The sequence below is a fragment of the Macrosteles quadrilineatus genome, unplaced genomic scaffold, assembly GCF_028750875.1.
Source record: "Macrosteles quadrilineatus isolate MER2022 unplaced genomic scaffold, UCM_ALF_1.0 Scaffold_3__2_contigs__length_128488019, whole genome shotgun sequence".
In the NCBI taxonomy this organism is placed as follows: Eukaryota; Metazoa; Arthropoda; class Insecta; order Hemiptera; family Cicadellidae; genus Macrosteles; species Macrosteles quadrilineatus.
In genome coordinates this window covers 16,953,672-16,964,127 of record NW_026542596.1, presented here as the reverse complement: position 1 = coordinate 16,964,127, position 10,456 = coordinate 16,953,672, and the positions used below count along the sequence as shown (strand labels likewise).

At 36.5% G+C, this 10,456-nt stretch overlaps 1 protein-coding gene across 1 annotated transcript; it reads right to left on the bottom strand.

Moving 5' to 3' along the window:
- Positions 1 to 306: 306 nt before the first annotated feature.
- LOC128991090 (ceramide-1-phosphate transfer protein-like) lies at positions 307 to 7,759 on the bottom strand. Its single transcript, XM_054413816.1, has 4 exons — positions 7,403 to 7,759; positions 4,789 to 5,000; positions 4,167 to 4,342; positions 307 to 1,734 (listed from the first exon to the last, which is right to left on the bottom strand). Exons 1-4 carry the CDS (start codon positions 7,570 to 7,572, stop codon positions 1,612 to 1,614), a joined length of 681 nt encoding a protein of 226 aa, XP_054269791.1. The 5' UTR covers positions 7,573 to 7,759; the 3' UTR covers positions 307 to 1,611.
- Positions 7,760 to 10,456: the final 2,697 nt, after the last annotated feature.

Sequence of the window (10,456 nt, the reverse complement as noted above, 5' to 3'; positions counted from 1 at the left end):
CACTAAATACCATATAAGAGTTTTAACTCTCACAGAATTCACCCGTCCTGTCAACTTCCATTGAGCCGTCCTTAGTTTTTTTTTAGACAGGCTTTTCTCAACAAGCTCGGCCACAGATAGGTGAATTTATTTTGAGTTACACTCTATACATAAATCGTATAGAGAACATAAATCGACCAAGATGGAATTTTAAGCATCATTATTGGTACTCCTAATGCAGGAGCAAAAAATCTTTTCTTCCTCAATAGCACTTCTGTTATGAAGTGCTAGTGATGTTAAGGCAGCACAAATTGAAAGACAACACAATTCAATTTCTAATAGTTTATTGTGGCTATATTTTGTTTAAAGGTTTCTAGCATTCCTATTATTTGTCTTCATACAATATGTAATACTGAAATATGGCAGCCACGGAATCAAAACCTAAAATCTTATATGAGTTAAAGTGCCAAAAAACTATTATTAGATATTAAGATAATGGAATGTTACAATCCTCTAGTTAAGTATATATGAAAGCTGAGACTATGTAGGTATTGGTTATGAGAAATTTAGGGAAAAGTCACTTTTCCCAAGATAGGTAACATGTGAATATATAATAGGCTCAGCACTCTGATCTTTACCTTCGTTTCATAGTTGACCAAAAATGTATCAAGGGTATAGCAAAATTATCAATGTCCTAGCTGCTAACAAAACAATAGTTGCAGGAAAATGATAGTGTCATTGTGAATAATTTGGAATAAATATCACCTAAAAGTAGTTTTTGTCAACAAAAATTTGTGAAACTTAGTCATAATATAAAACACAGTAAAATAGAGTTCAATATTTAAAGCCACATGACGAACATCAGCTTACTGGTTGGTAAAGACTGGATACACAGGCCACTTAATTACTTCCCCGATTAAGACTAGAATGAACAGAGTGGGATTAGGGCACATTTTATAAGAAAAAAGAAAACTATTGAAAATAAGTGGCAGCAATGTCTAGCTATGGATTAATAAAGAGATGGAACAACAAAACTTTAAGCCAGAAGCAGAACCAATATCAATATCGCTAGATGGCATAATGGATAAAGGCCAGCTTCTTGGATTGTTATGAAGTGTACAGTTGGGGTATGGTATAAAGAATGGTGCGCTAGAATCAGTGCATATTCTTTGAGCAAGTAAAAGCAGAAAATGCTGAAAATTAGCAGTAGGGATGTCCAACTCTGGTATGGAAAATGACTCATGGGAAATAATGGGTTGATGAGCTTAATAAGAAGCTGTTGGAATAAGGTTAAGAAATGCTAAAATATACCTTTTCAATCAAATAATTAACAATGGGTAAACATACAAAATTTGATAAACGGTCTGTTCTTAGGTAAAATTGTAAAATCTTTAATATCCATCCAAAACAGGTTGTTTTAATACTCTTTTCCATTAAGAATAAATTTCACTTTACTATTCATTACTGGTAGCCTACTTTAATTGCCTTAACTAAATATTTTTGGTGAAAATTATTGCAAGAATCACTTTCCCTGTGCAAGTGAGCGCTGCAGTTCTGACTCATATTCTAAGCTAAATAATACATTAGGTTGGTATAAATATGTTATCACAGCCATTAAAGAATGAGCAAAACTTATGGTAGGTTCAACAAATCCATTTCTTTGAAGTAGTTCTCGGTTCGATTGTAAACTTCATTGGTCGACTCCAGCATCTCAGGGAGAGCGTCCAAGGCAGACTGAGTGTTTTCTCCACAAACCTACAAGAGAAAAAAACTAACTCTTAACCTCATTGGTATATGTCAGAAGTACAAACAAACTCTGGTTCATACATAGGTATCCTTCACAGCTGATAGGATGTGAATTATTTCTTCAACACATTCGCTGCTGTTGTGTATTGGCCTGCCAACAAGAGCGAGAACAACCAATGTGCTGTATGGATGAGTGTGAGAAGTTTTGTTTCTGTTTTATCCACCAGAAGATCCACAGTATATCCCTAATGTTTCTGGATGTAGTTATACAACAAACAAAGCATTGGACAACTGCTAACAAGTCAACCAAATGCAAAGAAAGAATGGCAAAATTCATACCAACAAAAAGACTCCAGAAGCCACAAAAAAGCACACTGTACACTAGCACAATGTATAACCTCAAAATTCCAGCAAATTCAATCCTTCTAGCATTAGTGGCTATGCCAAACAAAGGGCTAGAGATTGCCTGGCTTTAGTGACAGATTGAGGTTAGTATTACTCGCTCGAACCCCCCCCCCCCCCCCCACACCCAGGTGTCAATGCCGCACAATATGTGTTAACCTTCAAAACAAGCCAACTAAATTTTTTAGGCCAAAGTAATTTATTCTTTTGGCTGTTATTCAAGAGGTCTAAGGTAGGCCTAGTTGTGATGATACAAGTTGTAATTTTTTTGGGTAGCGACAGTTTAGACAGTTCCAGTTAATAGAAAAGACAGGAAAGGAAACAAATTGGAAACAGAAAGAAAACTGCCAGGAAGAATATCTTTTAACAGTATATGCAGGCAAGTATCTGAACAATTCCCGACTGAGTGCCAATACATCTAACCCGATAGTTCTTTTCTGTGCCCTTTTTGTTTCCTTTCTTGTCTAGTGTACCCAAGCGCCTTAGACGGGTAAGTAAGCAACAAATCAAGGCCCCACTAGAAAAAACAGGCCATGCTGCAGCACGGGCGCAACACTACGTCACAGTGGTAGATAGTTGTACTAAACTCTTAACATTAAAATCTTACAAACAGCCAGCTTGTTTATTTACCTAAAACATATGGGAATGGTGATTGAAATGAATTTATCAATGAAATCCATCCACTAGTGTGACGTCATGAATCCTGCAGCATGGCCTGTTTTTCTAGTGGGGCCTTGAACAAGGTAAAACAAAATGCTACAACCAGAAAATTTTGATTGAATACTCTCTTAAGGATTCACCAAATTCTGAAATAGTCGTGATGTGGCGTTTTGCCATGCATCATATCCCTTCTAGTGTAGGAGCTTCCATTTGATAACTGCTATAGACCTACCAGCTGATCAGCTGATCATTATTTTATTACGATTGTTTTACGTTTGGATTTTACAGTTTTACATGAGTTTACATTTTCAATAAATTGAGTTCATTAAGTTATTCATATCTATTCTTTTATTAATAAAACACAACAATATAACATAGAAAGCATTCACCAGAAAAAAATCCTTTGTTTACTTTTGTACTGTAGCCCAAGCATAAGATTTTTGCAGCACTTCATCAATGTGTATTTTTTATGTCAAACCCCTCAAAAGCTAACGAAATAAAATGGCTCTGTATCTTTTTAGCTTTTTAATTAAAACATGGTAAACAAAAACTAAAAAGTTATTTGTTCGTTCAAGGGTTGTGTGTAAGTTAATAACTCCATCGCGCTCCTATTGCAGCCAAAAAAGCTAGTCAAATCCGAGACCAACTTCGTAAATTTGGATGATTAGCTGGTTTCCACTTCTATGGGATGATTAGTCTTGTCATAATATTCAAAACCGTTGTGAAAGAAAATTAACGTTTCTGCAGGAAGAAGGTCAATCCCTGTTGATTGACAAATGTGTATACGGTAACACAATTAGAAAATTTTTTAAATCATCCTAAATGATTTTTTTAATTTAGGATGTGCATTAGTATCAGAGAGCGATTGCGGAAACCCATGCATATTGTCAGAACAATACATATTTTGGTACTATACCAACCACATCTAATAATTATAACCTAACCTAAGGTTGGACTATGTTTTAGCTTAAGTTAGGAAGATTGTGTTTAAACTGATTAAAATCTTATTTGGAAGTCAACTTATAGTTGTGGTCGTTATAATACTAAAGCATATAATACTAAAGCACACATGTTTATTGTGTGTTGTGTGCCCTGAATGTTTATCAGATTCCACCGAGACTGTGATTGAACTTAAGGAAACTTTTGAATCATGATTAATAACTTTAGAGACATCTCCTATTAGTTTGAAAATTTCTCTCGTTCAACGAGACTGAAAAATAATAGCAGTCGGCCTACACCATGAAAACCTGTATATTTAAGACCACCTCCACCACTTGCACACAATTTCAACATTCAAACATTTTTTTTATGCAACGGGAGCTCAGTGAAGACCTTAATTTACCAACAATTCTCGTATAACGATTACTTTTATGACTTACCCTATGGAGAAGCACATTCCTGGTAGGCAGCACATACATGGCCAGGACTGCCCCCTTCCTCACCAGCCAGGGGTGGTACTTGGCTAGTGTCTGGTTATATACCTCCTGTCCAACAGTGTTTGTCTTTTCTTCTGGTTGAAGCTCTCCAACTCTCTTCAAAAACTGCCTCAGGAAATCTGTGGGTCACAATGACACCGTTTACCTTATGGTGGAAACACATTCACCTATATTCCTATACAATAGAACCTCTCTTATCTGGTCACCACGGAACTGAGCCCTTGGCTGGATAAAAAATCGTCTTGCTTTTTGCTAGTCCAGACACAGGTATGGTAAGCATAACGAGCACTAATCCAAAGAAGTTCCGAAAAATGTTCATAAATAATTTCCACAAGTAGGCCTATAATATCACAAAAATAAATAACGAGCCATCATTGCCATGAAATGGCTATCGGGAATAAACAAAATAAGTTTAATGGGGTCTGGATTAATGTTTCAAAGTTAAGTAATTAATAGTGTTTTAGCCAAGAAAGTGGCACTGAAACAACTAGTTTTCATTTTATCAATCCCAATACAGTAAATATTAATGACGTTTGTAATTGTTTCCAGCTAAAAACAAACTTACCTAGTCCTCGATGAAGTCTTAACAATGTTCTGCTACCAGAAACATAAGAACTTTCTTTCAACAGTCCATTTTCTGTTTCGTATTCAACCATTTTTTTCATTGTTGAAAAATGTCCTGACTTGTCCTTTGCTCGTACTTGCTCTAGCGCATCCATTTTGCTGCCTATTTCAGAACCAACAAATCCAAATACAGTTCCCATGAGATTGCAAAACCTGAAAAAGATTTGAATGATGGGTCCCAGTCTTAACTAGTTTAAACTGAAGAGCTAAAGAAGGATATACCGGTGGTACATATTATAACCAAAAACTTAAGGGTTCACCTGGCTTTGAAATATTTCATAAATTCATACATAGCCTAATTGCATTTCTGTGCCATACATAAAGAGACACCAGTTGAAGTAAGCTTCACATTAAAAGCATTTAAACAGCGGCGCTGTTAGCCTATTTAGTTGGTATATGGAGGTTTATCATTAGACTACTGCAGTCATCTTTGTAAAGATTTATCATAAAAACCCAAATAAGTTAGGTCCCTCTAATCATAATAAACTTTTTCAAAACTAACATTAATTAGTAGGTATATGTTGTCAATTAGGTAGGTCAGTTCCCTCAACTTCTTATATTGGTAAATTGAACCATTACTTAGTTGGCCAAAGGTTTAACCATTATACAGTAGTTTATAATCGATAAATATAGGCCTAACTGGATAAGTTTTCTACCTTATGATTATTACCAGATTGCAGACAGTAGCCTACTGAAAGTTAGGCTAGCAGTTAGTTACAGTACACCTCACTGAAAAATGAGCAAAATCTGGTAATAGTAAGTATATTGCGTTACTAGACCAGAAAATATGTATCTACCGTCTCCCGTAGGATTACCATAACTTAAAAGTACTAACAGTAAACATATTTTGAATGAGTTAGGTACATAAGTTACAATATTTTTCCACATTAAACCTTTGGATTTACTTTGGAGTTCATTTCTCTGTTTAAGCATATGATTTATTTTGTTATTTCCATCTGGGATCTTGAAAAACAGATTAGCCCAACTTAACTCAAATTTTAATAAATCACAGCCTGTATTTATTAAAACAGATTTTTAACACGTTCACTGCGGGCGTATCCGATCGGATACGGGCTGAGCACTGTTCAGGTGCTGCCGTAACCGATCGGAAAATGCCTTTCGTATATCTTCGTTTTTGCTCAGATAGCGTCGGTCGAAGGCGGACCTATACCACGTTAGCGTGTAGTGGGTGACTTGCTTTTTGTTGTGTTGTAGGTTGGTAGTAAAATTTCCCCATAAAATCCCCGTCTGGCAAAGTTAAAAATCAACTTGTTGTCCCGTATTTCTCCCTCCAATTGGCAATACAATGGGAACGGCTACGTTCCAAGCAGTGCTGCTATCTGTGAATGTTTAGCGAACTACGTCGACTCTCGTTATAAAGCAGGACATCACCGCTCGTTATTTACTATTCGTCATTTCCCGAAATATGAGAGCCATTCACCCGGCAATCGGGTTTGTTCGACGCTGCAGAATGCGCCGCACTGGGGCTACGCCTGCCATTTGATGGCCCGCAGCGAACGTGTTAACTAACACTTAGGCCTACATTAAGTCTTGATTCACCTTTCATTTGTTCCCAGTCCAATCTGTGCTGTGTCATTGAGTAGGTACCGCACAACTGCTTTGAGTAGGCCTAATGTTAGGTTGAGTAGGTAGGCTATAACTAGGCCTATTTTAATACCAAGATATACAGTAAAAATAAATTTAAGTTAACCCTAGAAAGGTATTGCCCTACAGCATGACACTAAGGGCATCAATACTTAAATTTGACCTACATAAGAATTGCATAGAAAGGTAAATATCGTCATACAGTGTGACACTGAGGGTATCAATATGTAAAAATGATGTACTGCCAGCCGTTTTACCATACACAAGCCGGCCATTTTATTATTCACAAAGGGTATTGACATGTAAGTTTCACGTATACGTTCCAAGAAACTGACCAAGTTATCGCAAGACATATGACTGCTAAGAGCACTGCCGGAAGGAGGGTATTGTCAGTTGAGGGGGTGGGGGGTAAGACGCTAAAAATAACTCCCATTACGTCAAATTTACGTGCGATACCCATCTAGGATTAGGCTAACTACTAGGCTAAACCCAAATAGATCTAAAACAGTGAGATAATCACTGTAGGTATGACATAGATTAGCATGCACTGTCAAAGGCAGAATATTCAAATAAAATCAAAGATTTAAGTTATTTCCCAATAGACAATAGCTTACAATTGCATATGGAATGGTCAATGAAAGGTATTATGTTGGTTAAACATTTGTCAAGGAAGAGTACAATGGATGTATTGTCAGAGACGGCATAGTATTTAGGGCCCAAAGACAAGTAAGTGGTAAGTCAGTGTAACTCTATGAGTATGGTGAGAACCAGGTACTTAGCATAAGTTAGGCACAAGCACGAGTAACATTGATGATAAGATTTCGTATAAGGCATAGCTGTAAATATTTTACAATAATTCCCTAAAATTGTAGATGGAGGTTAGGACTAAGTACGAAGGAGCCTAGGCCTATGTTGTATGTTTAAAACTAGGCCTAGGTACTTCAACTTACTTTTGCAATTCCCGATAGGCGTTTAGGTACATATCTAACGAAATGTCACCATCGTTGATTAGACAAGCGACAAAATTGTCGTGGACATATTTCAAATCAAAAAAGTTTATGTTTGTTTCAACAACGATACTGCCATTCACATCCGAAGGTACAGCCATGGTCTCACTCATTTTTGTTCGCAAACTATTCTCGTTATGGTTAACTTAGGGAAGGCAAAATCCTTCAGGTATATAAAAAACACTCTAATTCATTTACAATATTTTACAGTGAATTAGACCAAACAGTCAGTTAAGATAAGTGATGACTGATTGACAAAAAATGTAAAAATTGTGTGTTGTGTCTTGTGTCCAACACAACACAACAAAAACAACGATGAACGAACGAACAATGGCAATGAACAGAACAGACAGTTCAGTTTTTCAGTTCAGACGACACGCCACCACACCAGGTGACAACATCAAATCTTTTTTTCCCTCTAGTTTGCTTAGCAGGCTTCGGTTTAATAGACCAGGCAGCCTCGATGTACACTGAGTTGTGGTTGCTTCCAATTTTCATCCTGCAATTGCTGGACAAAGAAACCATAAGAAACCAAGCTTGCAAAAAATCTCACTACAGTAGTAGTTGTTAGTAGTTGTTTGCAAAATGGGCAAACCAAACACTATAAATAAATAAATAAGGTCTTTATTTCCAAGCGTTCATCAAAGTACAAACTCTGTTTTTCATGACAACTTTGGCCCAATTAAGTAAATAAAACAATACAATAGTCTATTCATAAAATCAAAAACAAAATTATCCATACAGTTTAGGTAAACATTTCCTTTAAACATTTCTTAAACCTATTACAACTGTACTCTTTTAAAGTGGGCAAAGCATTGTACTTTTTTGGGCCAAAGAAACTAAACCCCTTCTTCCCCGTTTCCAGTTTTGTCTTTGGCAAGTGCAACAGGCTGTCCTGTCGAGTACTGTGTTCACTTATTTCATGTCTAAATACCAACTTTTTCCTGAGGTATTCAGGTTTTCCCGTCTGAAGAACTTTGTGGACTAGATTTACAGTTTGTATGTCAGAGTACCCCATGATTGACAACACCTTGGCACTCAATCTGTGCTCACTAATGTGATCAAATTTTTTCAGATTGTAGACAAATCTAAGCACTCTGTTCTGCAGCCGGGTAAGGATCATCAGATTTTTCTGGGTAAGGCAACAGGAAAAAGCAGGACGAGCATAGTATATAACAGGAAAAATGGTTGAGCGTACAATTTCCAACTTAGAAAGTTCTGGCAAAATTGAGCTTAGTCTGTGAAGAGTTTTCAAACGTATTGTTACTGTCACTATAACAATGTTTATGAACGGTAAAAGCATTTGACTCTAGAAACATAATCGATATTGTTAGTTTTGGCTTGTCATTTTGTCACCAGCATGCGTCACTATTCTCTTCGTCACGTAATGCTGTACCTCATCATCTTGCTTACTGATTAGAGTAACTGTGTGACGTTCTGCGGAGAGATCCTCCCTTCATAAGATATTTTTAAATGAGCTAAATTACGCTGTGGGTAGACGCCAAATCTAATCCAAATTGACGTGGGCTTCATATTACAGCATAAGTGTAATATCTACCGTCACAGTTAGTTTCATAGTTAGTTGAGTTGGATGCTGTTTATTATGGTTGGCGTTATACGGCACAACCCAACCATCTTGTACGCGGTAATGTTTTCATTTCTTGATACAATTAATTAACCCTAATTGACTGGTGTAATCAATTTTGTACTGTATGAATCTCCTCTCTCAACGTGAGTAGTTTAGTTTCACACAAGGGCTTGGGGAAATATTTTAAGCTGTAGCCCTTTGCAGGATTCCAACAGAGGAAATCAGTTCTTTGAGCATTACCACATGGACCGTGGATCATGTGTTTTAGGACCAACTTCCTCAATTGGCCTCCAGCCTCTTCTTCCAAAGGAATACGGTGAGCGGATGATGGAGTCAATTTTGGACGCTTGGACTGGACCTCGCGACTACGTGAATACGAAAAATAAGTCAGCTTAATTGGCAGCTTCGCTGTCAAGGTGACTAACATGCGCTGTCAACCCAGAGTGCCTTCCCAAGAAAAGGATTAGGGGATATTGAAAGGGGTCTATCAAGAGTGTCTTTAGTATCATAATTACATGTTAAATATGAGTAAATGTATCGTAAGCTCAGTTTGCTCATTTTGACTATTTAGAAATGTAACATATATGTCTTTGTAACATTATATGTTTTTATGTTTACTTACTAGACCAGGTACGTGTAAATGTTCAGTATTGAAACTCCTTTTACACAGGGGCTGTCAATCTTAGGTGGCTTATATTTATCACTAAGTTCATATTTATTTTTACGCCTCTCTGGCACTGGTATGTTTCATTGATTTGTTTTGTAAGGTAAGAGAATGGCCAAAAGCCAGTACTTTTTAGTAAAAAAAACGTCATTTTTTTACATACAGCATATAATTGGCAAGGGCGGTCCTAGGGGTGGGCCCTTGACCCCCCCCCCCATAATTTTTTTACAGATAAACTCAATCAGTTAAGACTAACTACTGAGCTAATTAACCATTATTACATAACTAACTAAATATTAAAAGGGGAACTTCAATAATTCTTATTGCAAATCATGCAACCAAATTCATTGTAGGCTATACACTTGTAGCGAACGGTAGGTATTAAATCCTTCCGCATTTTATGTTGTCAATTTTAACCTAAATGATTGAAAACTTGACCTGAAAGCACAAAAAAACTTTAAAACTTGAAAGCATTGACTATCAATACATGGGATAAAGAAGAGTATCAAGGTAATATAAAGAATAAAGATACTGATACTCTGTATCAATAGTCAAAGCTTGAAAGGTAGTTGAATTTATATGAGTTATTAAACGTTAGGAGTTAGTAATTACAGTAATAAAATTCAATTATTACTATAGCCAATTTTTAAACTTCCCATTTGTTATAGTATTCATACTAGAGCTGACTAGTGGTCAAAAACTCCATCAAAAGTATGTACGGTGCAAATTTCTCTAGTTTCACCCC